Source organism: Ursus americanus, chromosome 28 (assembly GCF_024610735.1).
Source record: "Ursus americanus isolate L20-20 chromosome 28, mUrsAme1.1.p, whole genome shotgun sequence".
Taxonomy (NCBI): domain Eukaryota; kingdom Metazoa; phylum Chordata; class Mammalia; order Carnivora; family Ursidae; genus Ursus; species Ursus americanus.
In genome coordinates this window covers 7,282,267-7,304,391 of record NC_142154.1, presented here as the reverse complement: position 1 = coordinate 7,304,391, position 22,125 = coordinate 7,282,267, and the positions used below count along the sequence as shown (strand labels likewise).

Sequence of the window (22,125 nt, the reverse complement as noted above, 5' to 3'; positions counted from 1 at the left end):
GGGATCGAGCCCCGCATTAGGCTCCTCCGCTATGAGCCTGCTTCTTCCTCTCCCACTCCCCCTGCTTGTGTTCCCCCTCTTGCTGGCTGTCTCTATCTCTGTCGAATAAATAAATAAAATCTTTAAAAAAAAATAAATAAATCTGTATTCATTGAAACCTATGAAATACAGAGAAAGTTATTTTTTAAATTATAACATGTAAGCACCTATTTTAAAAATAATAAATTAAAATGTGATTCAACAACAAAAGGTAGTAAAGACCTACACGACAATAGAAAGAAAGAGCAAATAAATAATAAAGATAAAATGAGGCAACTAATGAATCATCGAACTTTACATCAGAAACCAGGGATGTACTGTATGGTGACTAACATAATAAAAAAACATTAAAAAAAGATAAAATGAGGAATTAGTATAAAAGAAAGCAAAGCAAACCAACCAACCAAAAGGGAAAAAATTTTAAAAGGAGACTATATCTATACAATTAATCGGTAATATAATCCTTTGGCAAGGTTAATAAAGACACAGAGGAGAAAAATGTAAAACGTTAAAAATATTACAACAATTAACTTGGAAATAAAGATGTCATAATTGATTTACTAGAAAAAAATAATGAAAAAAGAGAGAAGTAGAAAGTTCAAACACAAAAAACAATTACAATTGTAGTAAAAATTCTATACATTAAAACAGTACAAGGTCCGGATGATTTTTTGGGGTAAGTTCTACTAAAATTTCTTATCCTATTTATACTTTTCCAAACCAAAAAATAAAAAATAAAAAAAGTTAGGAACTTTCCCAAAGAAAGTTCCCAAAACTTTCTGTAACTTGAATACTTCTGATGATGAAATCAGTCAAACATAGCATATAGCCTTCAATACATGAGTACAACCATAGATATTTTATCTATATATGTGTAAAATTATCTGTTATGAATACAGCCTCCAAATATGAATAAAATATTATACTGAATCAGCAAGATATTATAAGAACTCCATATTATAACTCAATAAGATTTATAATAGAAATGCAAGAATGCCTCAGCCTTAAGAAATCTAGTGCTTAATTCACTAAATTAAGAGATAAAAGAAGAAAATCCATCCTTTCAAAAGATGACAAAATTTTCAACACATTTTCCTGATTAAATGGCCAAATTCATTAGTAATAGATGGTAATTTCCTTTATTTAACACACTGACTATTATATGTGCTAATAAAACTTTAGAAGCATAGAAAAGTATCTTCTATCGCTGATTTTACACAATACCGTTGAGATGGTCCTAGCCAATGCAATAAAGCAAAAATAAAAACAAGGTAGAAGCATTGAAGAGTCAAAAACCATTGCATGCATATGATTAAGACTTATTCAAGGTATTTAACTAAAAAGCAATTAGAATCATTATACAATTTAGTAAGCCACCCAGATATAAAATGAACCTAGAAAAATCAAACTATCCTCAGTAGTAACAAATTCAATGGAAAATAAGATTGTGTGTATAACAGCAACAAAAAAAATCTTAATTCCTAGGCATAAACCTTAGCAGAAAATGTACAAGGTCTAGTTAAAGAAAAGTATTGAAAAACATAATAGAAGGTCTTAGCATATGGAAAGATATGTCATTTCCTTGAATAGGAAGACTCGATGTCATAAATCTCTCATTCCTCCCTCAAATTAGTCTGCAAATTCAACACAACCTAAATGAAAACCCCAATGGAATGATGTATGAAAATTGACAGGATGACATCAAAATTTGTCTAGAGGAATAAAAATGAAGATATATTTGAAATAGAACGACAGGGGAGATTTACTCTATCAGATTGCAAAACATATTATCAAACTACAGGAACGAACACACTGTGTTATTGGCATAGATATAGACAAATTTCATTGATCAATGGAACAAAATAGAGTCCAGAGGCAGACCCATGTATAATATTGGAATTTAATATATGAAATGATGGGTTAGTAATCAAAGTGTTGGGACAATGAACTATTCATTTGAAAAGTACACTTAGATACCTACCTCACACCATATACAAAAATCATTTCCAGATGGATTAAAGAGCTAAACATAAAAACAAAACAATAATAATATTAGAAGAAAACTTAGAAAAGTATCTGTATAACTCAGGAGAAGAAGGCCTTCCTAAATAAGACACATGTTCAAGAAGCCATAAAGGATAGGATTTAGTGATACAACTTGTAAAAACCAATCACTTTTTGCATGGCAAAATACAAAATAAGTATAGTTAAAAAACAAATGACAGAGGAAATATTTCAATACATGTAACAAAGAATTAAAATCCATATATCATAAACTGTTCCTTTAAATTAGTCTTAAAAAAGCAAGCCAACCAAAAAAAAAAATGAATAAAGGATAGAACAGATGATCCACAAAAGGGCTACAAAGGAACACAAACATATGGACAGATGCCCATCAACACAACAAAGAGACACAGTTTGGATGTCATATGGGGAAAATTGAGAAGATTGATACTACCTAGTGCTTGAAAAGGTACGAGGATACAGTTATTCTCAGGTGTCCCCGCACACAGCGCCTTATCTGCGGGCAGCGTGGCTGGGTCCGTCCACACTGAACATGTGGAGTGCCTTGTAACTCAGTAATTTTACTTCTAGGAGTCTTAGAAAATATTTGCTCTTATAAGCAAAAATAAGTGGTTGAAAGGGATGTTTATTTCATTGTTTTTAAGGGCAACAATTTGTCCATCATTATATATTTATTTGTAGAGGTTCAAGGGAATGTAGTGGAGTATGTGTAGTGATATGTAAGTAGGTCTAGGATACATTAAATGAAAACACAAGACATTAATATATATATACATATATATAAGCATTCTAATTCATGTAGAAATGTGTATACATAAGCAAGTACATTAAAAGGGAATAATGCAGAAGTCTGTAAATGCACAGAAAAAGATCCAGAAATAGAGTCATTAAACTAATATTTCTTCTGGAGAAAAAAGTGAGAGTGAGCACTGACCAAGGAGGAAATCCCACTTATATGTATTTCTATGCTGTTTATAATTTCATCATGATCATGTATCACATTTGAAGTTTAAAAACTATAAAAGGAAAAAGTAAACATCCAAAAAAAGGAAAACCAGTGGACCTAATTTATGTAAGTTCTGTATCAAAAGATGATGTTCTGTAAAGAAAAAGTATGTTTGTGATAGAATTTTGTGAAATAGCTTATTTGACCTGGTTTCTTGGTGAAAAAAATAAAATACAGAATCATTCCTCTTGATGAAAAATTTTAAGTCATGGATTCCTCCAAATTGATGCTGGTGTTTGCCTCATTTAATGATTTTATACGCAATTCAGAAGAAGTGTTCCAGACTGAAATCTCCAAATTTACAAAGAGGGAGTCATTCAAGTGTGCTGGTGTAAACCTTGATGAGCTTAAGTGTTTGGGAATAAAAGTATTAGAAGGGTATTAACTGACTGCAGGGACCCCAGTACGAAAAATTTTATCAAGATGTTCACCACCAGTGTGGGTGAAATTTATCAGGCATTCCTCCAGAAGTGGACTAAAATATATCAAGAGGCCAGTAACATAACAAAAAGAGCAATAAACTGGGAGTCAGAAGCGTTGGGTTGTGATGTGACCTTAGACAAGCCCTCAAGCTCTATTTTCTCATCTTCAACATAGGAATCAAGCAACACCCCTACTTAAAGTAAGATGAGGTATGCAAAATCCCACTGAGTATTGTTAAATGTAATAGTATACACGTAAAGTGCAATGACTATTTACTATGTGTGTCCTTACATGCTCATGGGCAGCCTCACAAACCTAATTTCCTGGTTTCCATATTCCCCATAAAGACCTACCTAGCCTACACTGATTTTTCCTCCAGGGAAAAAAATCTACATCCCGTGTTAAAACCTAACCAGACAAGCGATGGGCTGACATAATAGTCTTCCTAAGAGTAATACCAGTGAATGCACGCTGAGCACCGGCCACGTACCCCTCATTTAATCCCATCCTATATGATTGAATTCCCTATTATCCCCATTTCACAGATGAAAATAAGGTAACTTGCCTAGGCACTGCCTGAGACATCCTAGCCAATGATCCAAACTCTCGAGTTACATTAAAGACCTGTGAAGGCGGAGCTTTGAAACAGGAGACATACAGGAATAAGGCAAGGATTCCAAGAAATGATTCTGCAAAGAAAATAAGCACTTGGAGATCTTTGGATTACACTACCTTGGAGGACACCTCCCACCACCCGTATTAGCATGGATCCCCGAGATGTCAGCCTGGTCATCTACCATAACATCCTCTTTCACCTAAGCTAACAGCAGACACTGGTGATCGCTGGCCAGACCCACTATTTCATTAGCGGCGACAGAAGGGTGGCATTCTAATTCTAGCATATACTTGCCAGAAATCTTCTAAAAGGAAAAAATTTCCCTCATTAACTATTTGGGTATACCTTTGGGCAGACAACGGAGTATTTAGAGGCTATGCTATGGATGCCAGGAGTGTTCATTGCTATTGGGTTGGTCATTATTTCTAGGTGTTTATAATAGAAGTAGTTAGGAAAAACTTTTAAAAGAAAATACATCATGAGTTCATATTGATTTTTCCAACTCAAATTAAGGATTACAGAGCTTTCACTTCACCTCTTTGATTTTGTATCAGTATTTTTTTCTTACGCTGAAAATCTTGATTCCATTAGTAATATTACATAGTTGCTTTATCCTAATATATGTTTATAAAATATATAGAATATACTTAATATATAGTTAGGCTTATGTGTTTCATTTTGCTTTTTATTTTGCATAATTGATTCAATTCTACAAATTTAAATGTTTATAATGATGTGAAAACTGTCCCACGGTTTCAAAGCTAAAACCAACAAAGTATGGGAAACCCAAGTCTGAACCATCTCTGCCCACTCCCCCCACCCTGATCTCTTCCTTGCCTCTAGGTAACCATTTTTGGGGTATGATGCTAGTTTATTCTTCTATTGTTTTTAACATAGGAAAATACAGGTTATATTCATTTTCTTCATTCTCTTAGATAAAGAGTAACATACCTGTTGTGTACTTTACATTTTTTTCTCTGGGGTACTGGTTCCTTTACAGCTACGTAGGACCCCACTGTGCCTGAGCATGCCACAGTTCGTCTACCCAGCCCCCCACTGATATTTCCACCCTTTGTTATTCTCAGTAGGGAAGGTGCACTTTTTACATTTATCTTGGGTGACTCCTCACCCCATACAGAATAAGAGCCTAGAATTCCCATTCAGTGTAACAGGCAGGGAGAGACTGCAGTGTCCACTGAAGTGGTTCCCATCCAGGAGCCACAAAACTTTGGAGACATGTGCAGTTTTTTCCAGTGGGTACCCAGGCAAGGGAAAGCGTGGAAGGATTTCACTGGTCCTAAACTCCCATATAGATTTTTTTTCTAACATGGACTGAGCACCCACTGTGGCCCAGCAATCCCCTTTCCCAACCGTGAGCACGCGCGCACATACACACACATACACACCTGCCACTCTCAAAAGGAAACACAAGTCTCTCACTCATCCTAAATCTCAGGGGAGAAAACCTACAGAGTACAAATAAATAAACCCTATGAAATACTGGTACAGGTGTTGAAAATGAATGTCTCTACTGGCTAGAAAGCAAATCCTTTTGCACATCGAGTCATTTCCAATTCTTTTCAAACAATTGAAGGGGGACAGACCTAAAAGAATGATCAGCTAAGTAGAGACTAAAAAGAAATTTTGATAAGACGCCAGTATGAGATTTGAGGCAAATAGACAACCAATTGTTAAAAGAACTGAGTCACAGTGCTGTAACAAAACGCTTTCCTTGCCATTTATTTGTTTAGTGTAAACGTTTCTCAGTTCTTGTAGTTACATAAATAAAAAACAGGAATAGAACTGATCCTGAACCTTCCTTACTTTAGCAATAAATAATAGTCATTATGGACTAATGGAAAAATGTAGGCGATGCATTTCCAAAAACATCATATTTCCTATCGTTCGTATTCATCAAAGTTGTGATATAAATGCGTTACTTTGATCCGCTGCCTACTTGCTGTGTATTGCTAATAATTGTAATGATAACTCAATCCCAAAATTCTTACCATCTAGAAACTAATGGCTATCAGACATTAAAAATTAAATTTAAATCTTCATACATATTTTTGTCATATTAAATTATGATAGAGTGGCCAATAAAAGGCTTCCATGCATAAAAATATAATACATAAGGATAAAATTTGGTAGGGTAACTGGAATGAAAACATAAATTCAGGAAGAAGAAGGAACCATGTAAAACTGACTGAGCACTGTTCATGTGTTTAACAGATGATGTATCAAATTGCTCTGGTATTCAAAGTTCATTAGATACATTACAGGAGTTATGTATTTTTTTAATGCCAATATTTACAATATTCTGGAAACGGCATCGTTTGCAACTACTTGAAATTACATTGAAGATTTTACATAGCAACTTACAAGGTGTGGGGAGCCACGCATAGGTGATTTTTCAAAATTCTTTTAGGGGCATCAAGGTTTGAAGACCACAGGTCCAGAGACTGAGCTCCTAGCAGTGTGAAGATTGGAGTCTTGTCTCTCTGCCTCAATTCTGTCCTTCCTCGGGGTGGTATCCCACCCATCCTGGTCAGCAGTATAAGGCGAGGGGATGCAAAAGGTGGGAAGAAAGAGTAGCCGCCTCACCTCCAGCCAGGGGTGCCTGCCCCAAATCCCCGAACCCCACTTCTTTAAGTCCTTAGCCCTCGCTCCCCACCCTGCCCTGGGGGCCAGGAGTAGCGGGACTGCAGGTGTGAAGACCTGAAGGAGGATCTCAGGCTGCAGTACCACTGAGGGCAGGATGCCCCGCTGCACGGAGTTCTTCTGGGGGGGGTGTCCCCCCCGCCCACCTCCGCACAGCCGCCTCTCCTCTCCCGTCTTCCCTGAACAAGGCACTGTCTTGCTCTTTTCCACAGAAAGAGACACCCACTCCCCTGCAGGCAGACGGATCCCACTGCTCTGGGTTAAAGAGGAACTCTGAGCTCTAGAAGGGCCCGCAGTTCTCTGCATCTCATTACACAGAAAAGGAGGCAGCTGGTGGGTTACAAAGACCACACAGAAGCCCGCTTCTCTCCCAGAAGTTCAAAACAGCTCTGCTGGCGCGACTCGGACAAGGTATAAAGGAGACAAAGTGACCCATATTTTCCAGATAAAGAAACCACGGCGCAGCAAAGGTGAGCCGACACCGATTCACAGGGCGCGATATTTCTGGAACGAATGGAAGGATTCAAGCTACCTCCGGGATCACTAAGCTGTATGGGCCAAGTCAAAGTCTGTTAAAGTCCGTGGAAAGGGCAGTAGTAGCTTTCTGAAGACTTGTAAAAGCTTCGTGATGCACGTTAATGGCGAACAGCTTAATCATAACGACTGCCGTTTATCGTTGGTGTCATTTTTTTTTTGTTCAGTTTTAATCTTTCTTGATTGCATGTCTCAGCACATAGAAGAATCTCCATGTGCATGAGGAAAAAAACAGAAACCTCAGCATTGTGCACTCTCCAACCCCTGGAAATTCTCCTGGTCTCCCTCATGCCCCAGTGGCTCTGCCTCTTCCCCTCTGCTCTGCGTGTCCGAAGCGAATCACCAGCCAAGGCTGGGAGTCACCTTGAATGTGCCCCCAGCGGCAGCCCAGCATCCGCTACTACAGTCTTTAGAATCACTGCTCGTAAGAGCCTGGGGTTTCACGTACATGGGCTGCACTCGAGTATTTGCTACATTTGGCACGCAAATCCATACACCCATGTATCGGGAAGGGGAACACTTAGATGCACACGTGCGTGTCATTGCACACGCAGGTGGAGAGAGTCAGTAATACAGGCCTGTCGACCATGTCCTGATCACACGTAGCTGGTGCGATCTCCCTCCGACACCTCCTGAAATAAATGGCCTAAACGTAGGAGGAAAGATGCAACGTCCTCCTCGAATGTATCCTGTCCCCAAGACAGCAAAAATAAGCGGTTCTACCCTAAACCAGTTGATGCACTCTGCTGATGGCTTCCAGACTTCCGAATGGCATGACCGTCCTTCCCGAATTAACCCTTCTCGCGGCCTCTCCCCCACCCTGACAGCTGGGCACTCTTCATAGCTCCCTCCCCACATATGAGGGAGGCCGCCAAAGCCATAGAAATGGCAGTCTGCCTTTGCAGATCGTCCCCATTCCACCCACCCTCCTCCTGTCCCTGGTCCACTCTCCCTTCATTTTCCCCACTTGGCTATTCTGAATTACAGACATTGTATTTCCAACCAGCTTTCCCCCCCTCTGCCCAGCCCCGCTGGCCCATTCCCCAGGCATGCCACTTTGGCATGTATTCCTTCCAGGGTGCTCTTTGGGGGACCAGCCCTACCCGGTAACTGCACCCGCTCCACGTCCCCAAATCCCACACTCGTCAGAATCCAGGGCTCCAAAGGAGAGATTCAATGCTAAAGCTGTAGCTTAGGAACATAAACAGTTGGGAAAGGCCTTGGAAATTACCTAGCCTGCCTCCAGGCAAGAAAACCTTGCCTGGAAGAGAGGCAGTGACTTGCCCAAGGTCACTCAGAACAGTAAATGCAATGCAAGTCCCCTAGAGTCTTGTTCTTGTTTGCAGTTACGTTGTTTTCAATAAATGTATTCCTGGAGAAAAGCATATACACACACAGGGATGCAAATCAAAAATACACGGATTGAGTCGTAGGAAGTTTAAATTTCAGGTCTATAGCTTCTTCGTGCCCATCCTGTTGTGTTTGGACCCTGGGTCACCCAGTAGAACTCTGTTTCCCCAGTGGTGTGGGCGACGCCTTAGGGATATATTAGTCTGAATATTCATCGGACGTAAATCTACATTGTGGGTGAGCACCGTCAGACATGCACGTCTGTCCGTGGCTTCACCCCGGTTACAGAAATTTCATGGATGAAACCCTGAGATTTTCTATAGTGACATCTGACTTCTGACTTCATAAGGCAGAACTGTTTGCCTTCTTTTCGCCTCCCTCCCTCCTCCCGGTATAGTAGGACAAGCTATAACCTTGCTTCTTGCAGACACAAACTGAAGACCTCAGCCCCGGGTCTAGGAGGCCGTTGGGATTCTCTGGGGGGAAGGTGCAGACAGGCTCACAAAGCCGTCATTATAGCGTGGCTCCCTCTGAGCCGGGCTTTGTGACAGTTTATGCAAAAAAGCATCCATTTAGCAGAATGTCAGTGGAATGGCTGTTTCAGACTGAGCCTCTAGCCCCAGGATTAGGAAAAACCCTTGGAGTCTTCCAAAAATACAAGGAGTTTAAGAGCCAAGCTGTTTTGCAGTGTGAGCCTCGAGGATAAATAGGCCCATTGTGATTCTCCCCAATTCTCTTACCTGGAGCTGCGTCTGCCAGACGCAAGTTCTCAGATGGAAGGCCCAGGAACACATACCTTCGATAACTCGCCCTTTGGTTTTCCCCTTTCTAAATCCCGTCTAAATGCTGGCCCTCATTCAGACACCTCACTGTCCTGTATTGCCCCCAAGCAATATATATATTTTTTTAACGGAGCAGACAGTGCAAGTGCAAAGATATAGGTTGAAAAATAACTTGCCCTTATTTTCTTTTACAGATGCCTAGACATGGAGCCTCCTGGCTGTACTCAAATCTTCCAGTGGAGACGAACCATAGTGATGTTGTTTAAAGACCTCAATGCACCGAACGAAGCAGGACGTCTTACTTCAGCTCAGATCCTTGGATCACATTGGATCTAGACTGATCCCCCCAAACCCCGAGTGCTTGCCAGACATTAATAGGTAAAGGAAAACGGGCGAATAAAGCCTTCTTGTGATAAATCTAGATTTTTAATGTACCCTGTTTGGCTTTGGCTGTGCTCCCAAGGTGTTGATTTAGATTCAGACTTATTTACCAAACCTAAGAAACTCTCTTTCAGACAAGATTGGCTTTGCTCGATATTCAATGCCAAAAAAAAAAAAAAAAGTCTAAAAAAATACTATGACTGATATTGCAAACGTATGTACAGGATAAGGAAACAGACAATCTGAAGGAACAAAGGGGACAGTTTATAACTTAGCCAATGCCTTTCACTAGCGAAGCAACCTTAGGGAACTTATTTAACCTCCGGAAGACTCATCTTTCTTACGTGTAAAATAACAAACTCCATAGGACGTGTACGGAAATTCAGCGAGATATTAAATGAAACAAGCATGCAGGGTTTTCGTATTCACATGCACATACGTGTACGTAGCATGTTCAAGGTGCTAATTTCTCAGTCTTTATGTGTACTGTACAGCACTTCCCGTTTCTCCAGAAACTTGGAAAAGTTCTGCCCAGTGACCCTTACGACAATGAGATACCATTTCTGAATTATGGATGAGGCAGTCAGCTCAGGGATGGAAGGTCAGCAAGTCCAGGGTAGGCAGAGGCCAAGCTAGAAGTGAATCCCTCGCCCTACTCCAAATCCTTCTCCTGATGGGTTTTGTGGGTTCAGGACGATTCCACATCTAAGCACTGGGAACAGGTTTCCAGGATCAGTGGGGCTGCCAATTCAGATGCTTGGACTATTTGGCTGTTTACAAAAGCAAGGTTTCGACACCCAGAGAGAGCAGCGAATGCATGTCTCAGAGTAGACAAGACTGAGCTTCTTAGCATATTCTATGGACGGAGTTCAATGACTTCATTTCCTTTGTGTTAGGCCTCAGTGGCAGGAAAAAGAAGGAAAGACAAGATGATTTGAATTTAAAAAGCAAAGAACAAGACGGGATCCTTTTCCTCAAAAGGCAGACGGAGCTGTAAATTGTTTCCTCCAGTGATCTTCTCAGTGACATTGGTAACAAAAAGTGCTTCCTATTGATTGAATACCCATCAGCCTGAAGATGACAGAATTGGATTCCTTAGTCACCATCCTACAAAAGTATGACATCATCTGCCAATCCTGAGCCCAGTGGTGACCAGAGCTGACTTGCCCCAATGGTGGAAAAAGAGTTTTTCCAATAAGTGACAAAATGATCTCCCTCACTAGCTGGTGAGGTCCCATCTCTAAATAAGCTTAGGCTTTGTGCCCACCTCTCTTAGCTTGGGATGAGAAGCTGGACTGCTTGCCTTTCTTAATGGAAAATGTTTCTTTCCAATTCTAAGATCCCAGCAGCCCAGCACAGGGGACCTGCCACTTGCAAAGTCTGCAATGGGGACCACATGCTGCAATCATGGGAGAAACCGCATGCACAGCTCCTGCTGGGGCCTCACATCAGCTGCCCGGGAAGCAGGCGGCTGAAAACAGCCCCCTTTTGCTGAGCTTGGCCTCCATGTACCTCGGAGAGACTTTGGGAGGGCTGACTAATGAAAGACGGTTTAGAAAGCATAGTCAACAGTATGAAATGACTCTTAAGGGGCATCTGGGTGGCTCAGTCGGTGAAGCATCTGCCTTCGGCTCAGGTCACGGTCCTTGCGTCCTAGGATCGAGTTCCACAATGGGCTCCCTTCTTCTCCCTCTCCCTGCTCTTATGCTCTCGCTATCTCCCCCCTCTCTCTTTCCCTCTCTCTCTCCATCTCAAATAAATAAATAAAATCTTAAAAAAAAAAAAAGAAATGACTCTTGACAGTGTTAACATAGAGCATTATTTCCTACAATGACAGGGGTTTCTGCCCTGATCCGACACCTGTCACCACGAGGGGCTGCTTCTTAACTGTGTCTAAAAGACGTTTTGCCAGCTGCGGCCTCCCCATATCCCTCATTGTGATGATTCCAGGAGTATGATGTGGTTTGTGTATCTTTCATCTGTCTGGGCCACAGGTTGGAAGGAGGCAGATAGCTGTGTGTCTGGGCCAGTGGAGAGGTAAACTGAGGCAAGGCCTGACGCCCCTGGCAAAAAATGCACCTTGCGCACTCTACTCAGGGCAAGGGCAAGATGTTCTATTAGAAGAGCTGGTCGGTGCAAAAACAGGTCCCCCTAACGGGAACAGAAGACAACGCGCCCCTAAGCAGATCTTACAGTAGGGGCCCGATAACAGCGTGATACACTGACAAACACAGAGCCACAAGTTCATAGCCATGACACTTCAGGAAATCAGTTAACCTCTCTGAGCCTCAGTCTTCCCGTCTGCTATCCACCTCCTGAAATGGCCATGAGGATTGAACAAAACGACCCGCGTAAAGCATCGGGCATAGTATACGTGAACCAGAACAGGGAGCCACGCTCGCTCCAGCAAACAAATAATATTTGCGAGAAGCATCCTCTAGAAGGGAGGGGGTGCTGAATCTCTTGTGAGGGTGGATGGGGGTACGTGGTGGTAGTAAACATTTAGGCTGGATTAGGAAGTAAATTTCCGGTGTCCTTGGCTATAGCTCTTTCCATGCAGGCTTACCCTGAGGAAGGAGAAGTCTCCTCCGGTTTTGTGCTGTGATGATCAACGAACCAGACCCTTGCCCCCTTCCTGCTCCCTCCTTCCACCTGCCCTGTGCCTTCATGAAGCATTCACAGCCCCCGCTCACAGTGCTCAGAGCAGGCTGAACGGATCCACCAAAAAGGCACGGCTGTAGCTAGAGGTAAAATCTACAACTTCCAGACCACTCCGAATTAATCATTCTAGCTGGAGGGAGACGCGGGCCTTTGGGCCCCCCTTTTGTTTTATTAACTGCCAACAGAAAATGCCAGAAGTAGCTGGGGAAGAAGTGCAAAATGGGGGACAGGGAACACTTTGCATATTTTAATTACTTCAGCAAACAATACAAACCACGACAGAAGCCTGCCCCTACGTGGATGGCTAAGTCCCCGGGCAAAGGAAAGCTGGAAGAGCATCATGGGACAGGACATAAAAAAATACGCCACTCCTTCCACGAGAGGCTGCCTTATCCAGCTTCTCTGAGCTGCAGCCAAGCTCGCTGTCCACCGCTAACTAGTCTAGAGCAGTTCCGACTAGGGCCAGGACAAGCAAACGCTAAGCGCCTTCTCACACACCCAACGCTTTCTGGAGAATTCAGTGCACCGCTACACCCAACGGAAAATGGGATTCTTCTTTGAGTCATGAAATAAGACCCTCTAATTCTGAAGGAAGTTCCCTCGCACCTGGGAGGAGAGAACTCATAGGTCACTTGCTGGATCTCTGGCCGGACCACGAATGTGAAAGGGTGGATACAAGCCCCCACCCTTCACTTAAAAGGGGGGGAGGGGTTCAACTTAGAAAATGTGGTGGGATGACGTTCTCAGGGCAGCCTGCAGATGGGTGATCATAGCAGCTGAGGCCCCTGTGAACTGCAAAGTGCTTAATAGACATAAGTTAGTACCACTACTATTTTTATGCATCAGGGGTTCCTAGTTAGCCCATCCCCTGAGCAATTCTAGGAAAGGGGTATTAATTAACCCAGCCACACAACCCATACAGTGCCTAGAGATGCCTCAAAGCATCCTAGGAGGGAGGAAGCAGCAAGCGAGATCTGCCACCACGGAATAGGGTGGAAAGAGCACTGGACCGAGACTCAGGCCATCCGAGCCCTTGCTCCAGGGCTCCCAGCGTGCTGCTCTGTGCTTTGGCAACGTCTGCTTCCTCCTGCTCTCATGTTCACGTCTGTAATGATTATGTAGCCAGAGCAGTGGGTTGCGAAGATTCTTCTCCACTCGAAAACTGCCTGAGATTGTCCAAAGCAAAATTTTCTCTTTTGAATCAATATACCTAGAGCACTGAACAAAAGCTCATCTCAACGCCCTCCCCGACGTGGGCAGCCTGAGTTTCCAGAGTGGCGTGTGTATGCATGTGTGTGCGTGCGTGCGTGTGTGTGTGTGTGTGTGCGTGCATGTGTGTGTTGCAGGCAGGCCAATGAGGGCAACGGGCCAGAACTCAGAAGCTCCAGGGCTCTGACTTAGGTTTACATCATACCACCTGGCTCATCCTGGGGCCCCTGAGTCTCATCTGTAAAATCGGTAGGGTGAGGAAAAGGGCTGTGCTAGTTGGCCTGTAGGTATCATCTAGTTTCAAAGTACTATGATTCGGTGAGGCAGAGACTGGATAACCTCTGGGTGCCCCTCCCAGCGCTGCGAGGTTAGAGCTCTGAGACCCCCGAGTCTGACGCAGCCCGCTACTCTATAACGGGGCCCCAGAGCGCGTCTTTGCAGCAGAGGGTGGGAGCCAAGGGTAGTCTCAGATGAAAGGCATGGAGGAGCTGTCCCTCCACACAGCATCTGGCATCCCAAGCCATAATCTAAGGCACGCAGCTGCGAGCTGCTCCTTCTCCCTTATAAACAAGCTCTACCTCTTGGCTTCCCCTTCAAGGTCAAAAGGCGAGGGAAGGCTGTTCTGAGGATGAACCCAGGAGAAAGTCTTAAATGCTAAGCCAGTAATCACAGTTGGGTGGTTTTTTCAAAGGCATTCCTACTCGATTATACACATTCGTGTCTCCAAAAGCATAGAAGGAGGATTGGAGCAAGTGGACTTCTCGTTTTCAGGCTAACTGAAACTGGGTGAAGAATATTTCTCAGGGTCACCTGGTGGGTCCCCCAGAGGTGGAGCGAGGCCAAGTCTCGGGTAGGTAACCCGAACAGTTGAGGCCTCATCTGGATTTATCACAACAGGTAGAAAGAGATGCTTTCAGTATTCCAAGGTTGAGGTGGAAGGCTTGTCTCAGGGATACAGAACAATGTGCCGAGTGCCTAAACTAAGCCAGGATCTGTGCTAAATGAATTGAAACGCACTGCTTCATTCAGTCTTCCCAGTGGGCCTTGGCTGTGGAAATTAGTATTATCAACGGCATTGCACAGAGGAAGGAAGAAAGGGGTGAAGCAACTTATGGGAGTTCAAAAGGCTGAAGAGTGGAAGATCCAAGCCTCATGCCTCCATTAGTCTGACTCCAAAGCCAATGTTCTTCTGTACCACCGAATCAGAGCTCTTAAGCACATCCAAGGTGAAGGAAGACTCCCTGGGATGGTTTAAGGCATATAAATGGATGGGTTAGGGTGTCAGATTTTGGAAAATGTGATAGAAATCCTAGAACTTTATTTCTATAAAAACACCCATAAAAGCTGAAGAGGGATTGTTCATTCAGAAAGATCAAAATCTGCAGATGTAACGAACTACATAGGCGCGGCGACCATTCATCAAAACAACACGAGACAACTTGGGTGCTCCTCATTGAGAGACTGGAAAAAGCAGTCAGTCGTGGGCTTTGCTTCCTTAGTCTTTCTTTGGCAGCTTCTCTCAGCATGACGCCTGGCCCGACTCAAATGACACTGATCGTTTCATGCCTGGTCAGTGGGGTTCCCCCGATGGCGAGACATCTCCAGTGAAGACAAGTCTTTGTCACTGAACAGCTAGGCCCCAGATCAGCTGCTCAACCACTGTAGCATTTGAGCATCATAATTTCCAAAATTCCTTAGCCTTGATGGTTTGGGAATCTATTTCCCCGTTATCGTCTCTTTCCCTGAGATCACGGTCTCAGGCAGGAAAGGGGGAAGACAGACAGAGAAGGAGGAATGGTAGGAAGGTTGAGTGAAGATGAGAAGAAGGAGGGAGAGAAAGAGCAATGTATGTTAAGCCCGGGGATTTAGTCCAGTCTTAGAATTAGGCCACACCAGAAATAAGTTTTAAATCTAGATTCTGTGATTATGAACACAGTACATTGCCTTTTCACTAGGGATAGATTGGATTAGGTTTCTGTCACTTGCAGCGGAAAGAATCTTGATATAACGCTGGAAAATTCGGCTCTCAATTTAGTCTCTATCCCTAGGAATAAAATGTCTATTTCTAGAAATGAACTTAAGAAGAAAGACTCGAGAGAGATCCCAGAGGCCCAGAGAGAAACCAACTGCCCACTGCAACATGCTTGCTCTCATCCACAGAGTGACCTTTTCTCCTTTCCCACCCTGTACGGTGGCACCACATACCCGGGTTTCACCAGCCATAAAGCATTACAAGGACACAGCTTACAAACATGGGGCTCTGAGACCAACACCTACACTGAAAGCTTTCCTTGCATGGCTGCATCCGCCCACAGGCCGGCTGCTTCAGCCCAGAGCATTGGGCTGGAGGTTACATTAGACATCTACTTTCCATTAGGGTTAGCCACAAGTACCAGGATGGGAGGAGGCCACAAAAATCAGAGGAACCATCTAATGCTCAAGAGAGACCCAGCTGACCCAGGCCAACAGAGATAGCGGAACTCACGTGATCTGATCCCCTCCAGCATCCCCAGACAGGAGGTCCTGTCGCAATTCTTCCAGACAAATGGGTTTCTCATGAGTCATTTGTCCCCATTTGGTTGCAGAAACCAACAGACGTGACCAACTTTGAAGATAAAGTCTGGAGCGAGGAGTACAGAATCCCATCACAAAGACTAGAGAGAACTTCCTAATGAACAGTCCCAGATGGTACATCTAGAATGATTCCCTTCCTTCATTGTCCTCTTCCCTCTGAATCACTCAGCCCTTTCACAGGAAGACCTAAGCTCCACTCCATTCCAGGAAACTCCTGTCCTGGTGCTCTGGGGGCCTTCTCTGATAGGAGACCTCTATTTTCAGATCATCAGAGAGCAAAATGTTAAGAAAGCTACGAGTTTGAAGATTAATTACCATTTAAAGGGCAGAGTTTCTATCTCTGGATAAATCTCCAGGTGAGAACTCAAAGGACTAGCCCTGGGAACAGCAGCTGATTTCCCTGAACCTATAAGGACATGAGGTACTGCGTAATTAGGAGGCATCTCCCACAGGACAATGTATTAGGTTCCCCCGCCAAGAGGCCATCTTAACCATCTTGAACTGCAAGGCTTGGGAAGCAACAGGAATGTGGGAAATCACATTCCACAACATCAGGGCTGTGAAACTCTCAAAGTCCTAGTGTGTGTGTTAGAACACTCTCCAGCTCATGGACACTTCACTGCACCCTGACCCACCCACAACCTCAGCGGTAGCTGAAGCACACCACCACACAGAGGGGGGTGAGAACACTCATCCGAAGATCCCATTGTGTGCCCTGAACATGCACAGGCATGCAAGTGTTCTCGGCTTCCTCAGCACAACTGGGCTCATACACCCCTGAGCTTCTGGTGCGAAAGGGTGTATCCCTAACCAGGTTTCTAAGGAGGTCTCTGGACTGGGGCATACTTGTGACTGTGTGCTCTCACAGACTTCTGTCGAAGGCCTGGGCACCGTCCTTCCAGCTGCAACTAAACCCTCCCTAGAATTCTGAGACATCCTGTATGTGTGTGTAGCAGGGTGGGCCTTCTGTAACCAGTGAAAGGAGGGATATCCTTGCCAGCTTGAAATAGAACCAGACTTTTCCAATCTTTACCCCTGCTCCCAGCTGGGACTCCTTGGGGCATGAGTGTAGAATAGAGAAGCCAAATGACGTTAAGATGAGTTCATATCTTAGAAGAAAATGTAGTTTGCTTGCTCGTTTGTTTTTGCCAGAAAGACAAGAAGACTCAGCGGGATAAGTCGGAGGAAAGTTCCCCATGGAAGCAGATGAAGGATGCTTTGCTCCCTAGCCCTGAGTAGCAAAATGATGGAGGGAAACTAGACAACAGGCCATAGGCAGTAAAGAACCAAGACTTGATGAGTAGCTATAATCCGATAGTTGGAAGACCACAGTGAGAGACATTCATATGCCTGGAGTATATACCTAAGTGACACTGACACTGTGATGATGAAGCAAACCCTTGGTAAATGACAGAGTAATAACTTCTCTCTACCTATACAACACGTATCGTGACACTGAAAGAGACATTGCCTTGACGTTCATTGAAACCTTTGGATAAATATGTTATAGAAGTCCAAGAAAATAACAGCATCACAAGTGGAAATACTCTCTCCTTTAGCGTAAAAGGCAAACTGGAGAGGGTTACTGACATCTCAAAATAATTCTTCACTTTGCTATAGCAGTTCTCTCGGGTGCATATAAATGATGGTTTGCCTGCCATATTACCTTACCAAGCTTCTGCAGAAAATAAGATGCTACCTAATTTTTTTTTTCTGGGAAGTATATAAATGTTCATGACACATAAATACAAGGTTACACGGTGAGATTGATGTGAAGTATAGCCATAATAAGATATGGTCCCCAGACATCCTGCTTCTTGCTAATAGCAGTCCCAAGACTGGATGTGGTCAGTCTGTGGATTCCATTCACAAAGGCAGGCAGGAAATTTAGGATTCTCTTCAAACTCAACTCTTGACTCAAACCCCTGTCAGAAAACCTTTATCCAGCCTCAGACCTCCGCATGCATTCTCCCCACCCTTATTATCTACACACACACCCATGCACCGTCCCTCCTTCCAACGTGCGTGAAACCCAGAAACACCGACACGCTGAAGTCCACGTCCACTTCTGCCTGGGATGGATACCACAATAGGAAGACTTGCTCTCATGCCCCCCAGATGTTCCATGCCTACCCCCATTCCCGACCACAACGACACACGGAGAAGCAGCAGAAGTTGCTGTACCTTCATGCACCACCAGCAAAGACATCCACAACCACCCCAACATATCTACTGCTCCTGATCAGCCATGCAAAGAAGCCCATTCGCAGGACCTTGGGGAAACCTAGGAAACCCTACCTCTCCTTTCTTCCTCCCACTTCCTGCCAACGGGTACCCTGGGGTGAATGCTAAGACTAACTGGTTAAGGCAGGATTTTAGACTTAGAGCCACCTAGGCTTAAATCCTGGCTCCACTGTTTGCCAGTGTTGGGTTTTAAACATCGCTGTCCTCCTCCCTAAAATGGCACTATGATAACTTCTTCATGGGAATAGTATAGATTAAATAAATTAACCTACTCAAAGTGCCTAGCAAAGCGTCTGGTGTAGGTGCTCAGTGAAGGTAAGCTGCCATCCCCGAGGACACCAGATGGAAGAAGAAAGGCCCTTAAGATGTCCTGAATGGCCAGAGCAAGTCAAAGACTAAGGGGCTTTATACAAGATGCCCCCTCCCCCTCCGCCAAGTGCAAAAGTCCATAGACTCACTTTCTTTTTTTATTTTTATTTATTTATTTATTTATTTATTTATTTATTTATTTATTTTATTTATTTATTTTGACAGAGATAGAGACAGCCTGCGAGAGAGGGAACACAAGCAGGGGAGTGGGAGAGGAAGAAGCAGGCTCACAGTGGAGGAGCCTGATGTGGGGCTCGATCCCAGAACGCCGGGATCACGCCCCGAGCCGAAGGCAGACGCTTAACCGCTGTGCCACCCAGGCACCCCTAGGCTCACTCACTTTCTGACAGTCTCTCCGTCATGTCAGTCAGAGGTGAAACCTAACTATTGAGCAGACAAGGCATGCTTCCAATGCCATGGTCACCTGATTCTCCCTTCTCAATTTTTGTCGTTCCAAAGTTTGTGAGTATGCCTTGCTTTGGATTCAGAATGTCTACATCTGAGTTGTTTCAGAAAAATTTTATCCAAGCCATGAAAGCCCTCCTTGGCTAAATTAGATCAACTGAATAAACTAAAATACATTATATTCTTTCGGCAACTCCATTGTTTTGACCTCCCTGTCTAAAATTGTGTGCGTGCGCGCACACACACACACACACAGACACATGCACACACACAACCATCACCACCACCACTACTACCACCAAACACTTCTTTTTTCCTTCTGTGTTTTATTTTTCTTCTAAGGATCTATTATTTTATTACATGCTTATCTATTCTACTTTACTTTCTATTTCCCTTATTAAGGGCAGAGATTTTTGCCTGTTTTAATCACAGTTGTATCCCCTAGCTCAGGATACATGGATGGAGTGACTCTGTCCCAATTTACCAGGGAAGGTAACAGTTTATGCCTGTGGTATCGATTTAATTATTAATAGCTTCCCTTTTTCAGTCTCAGAGGTGTCCAAGTTTAGGCAATCAAATATACAGAGTTGATTAACAATAAGTAGTTGTTGAATTTAATTAATAAATTTGACCATTTTGATACTTTAATTAAACCCGTCAACTCCTCAAACCAAGAGTTTTACCCTGAGGTGAATGAAATACATATGATGTTTAAAAGCATGAGAAGAGATTGATTAATCTCTTATAATGGTCCTGCTTTCAAAATTCTCACAAGGCTAGCAAACATGTTCGTTCTGATAAATTCTAATTCTACACAGCTGTTAGTGTTGAAAAATCCTAAACTGTAATGCCATTATTAGTAACAGGGCCAAGAGGAGATACCTATAAAAACGTGATCCTGATAGAACTTGGGAAGCTATGCCTAATTTACCTCCCTAACCGTATCACAGGAGAAATGAATGAAATTGGAAAAGCATCCCCATGCACCTGCCCGTAAGACTGCAGCATCAGGATAATATCACGTATCGGAGATGGAGGTTTTTCACTTCAAAATAAACTACTTCACACCCCGTCAATATTTGAAAACAGCATCTGGCCTTTGGGAAAACATTTCGAGATGGACGTGTGGGCTCCTAGACTGGGTGAGATTTTTAAGGCTGGATAGGTAAATTTTGTGGTTCTATTTTCCCAAGTGGACCATTCCCGAAACAGAAGGAAACAGCCCCTAGGCTAAAAGTGGAAGGAAGCCATCCAATTCAGTCTGATGTTCAAGGCAAGACAGATGGAACTTTGACTGATTCCACATTATGTCCATCTCCATGCCAGAAATTACCACAGAAATTAACATGGGGATGGCAAAAACTTTCCCCAATACTCGGAGGGATGACTCAGTCATGGAGCTCTGTAATAACTATCCTATACATCACATTTCTTAGACAAGCTTCATCTGAGGCCAACAGGGAGACCTCTGGTTCTGCAGATCCTTGAGCCTGTGTGGCATTCTCAGTTCCTGAAAGGGAGTGTAGGTACCCAATGTGTACTCGAAACTCAAGGTCACACTTCCTGAAATGCAAGAAAGCAGCCAAACCATCGTCCATGCAGAGCCTCCAGCCTCCACCACACACGCAGGCTTGGACAGAATCCTTGGCAGCCATTTGAACTCCGGCGCTTCTCCCAGATGTGCACCTAATTTTAGCAGACTATGGCCCCTCCGCCCCCCACCATGCTTCCTCCCCATGAGACATCCCAAGCACATCAATGGCTTTGGCAGGAAACTTCCATGGAAGTGAAATGATGCCCCTCTGCTGGGAGGCAGGGAAGGAGAGGAGGGAAGCAGCCCTGGCCCATGGAAGTTCCTCTCCAAAGTCTGCAAGCTGTCAGTCTGTGTGTGGACTGCCCTGCCCTGCCCAGCCCCCTGGCCCCAGAAACAAAATCCAGACTCACTGTGGAAGCTGCCGGCGCTGCTAGCCTCTGCCGCTGCCATGACACGCTGATCGGGCCCTTCTGGCATGGCCCTTCCTGACAGTGAATGGAGGAGAGAGTAGGGTAGGGGAAGAGAGAAGAAAGGATGAAGGCAGAGGAAGAAAGCATGGAAGGATGAAAGAAGGGAGGAGAGGGGGAGTGGGTGTATCTTTAAGTGAATGGCGAGTCTCTCCTGGCCACAGCCTCCAAACACCTATCACACCACTAGGGGGAAAGGCTGACAGCATCAACCCAGCTCCAGGGCCCTCACACAGGAGTCCACCCAGAGATGCTACCCGCAGCTCGGCAGGCACGCCATCACACCACTCTTGATATATGGCACCCAGCTGTCTTCCTTTCGGTCGGCTACCAAGATCCAACTGGCTTCCCTCCAAGGGCTCAACTCTACTTCCAACAAGATGAGCCTCCCCGCCAACTACCACTCTGAAAAGAAGTGGGTTTTATCCAGAATTTTCACCCCCTTAAATCAAAGAAATAGCACCTCTCCAAAGTTTCTGAGGGAATATTGGTCCTTCCTGTCTCCAGCAGAAACATCACTGAATTCACCACTACTTTCAGGGCTTCCTTCCCAGATGCCCTTCCCTGCCTGTCCAACCTGGAAAGGAGGTGAGCTAGTAGGACATCATCTGTGTGGATCCTCAGCCCTCCTCCTTCTTGCTGTCAACAGAGTCAGTGTGTACGTTCTCCATTACCACTTGGAAAAAACTCATTCCCCTTGAAAGGCCTCTTGAGAAGTCAGGGAAGTGGGTATGTTAGGCAGCCTTTGAGAAGGGATATGCAGGGACTTAGCAATGGCATTTCTCAAGTACTCTTGTTCAAAAGACAAGAGACAGAGCCCCGGCTCGCAGTCAAGTCAGAGGCAG

General features: G+C 44.0%; 1 protein-coding gene across 4 annotated transcripts in view; it reads right to left on the bottom strand.

Annotated features, from left to right (window-relative positions):
• NTRK3 (neurotrophic receptor tyrosine kinase 3) overlaps nucleotides 1–22,125 on the bottom strand; it is a 538,421-nt gene that overhangs the window by 22,386 nt on the left and 493,910 nt on the right. For 2 of the 4 annotated variants that reach the window (XM_087856654.1, XM_087856653.1), the window contains one exon: nucleotides 2,021–2,062. The exons of 1 other annotated variant lie outside the window; for it this stretch is intronic. In XM_087856654.1, coding sequence (XP_087712780.1) covers nucleotides 2,021–2,062 — 42 coding nt within the window. Of the gene's footprint in view, nucleotides 1–2,020; nucleotides 2,063–21,223; nucleotides 21,299–22,125 lie in introns of all 4 variants that reach the window. One more of the 4 variants, XM_045813101.2, reaches the window with a different exon arrangement.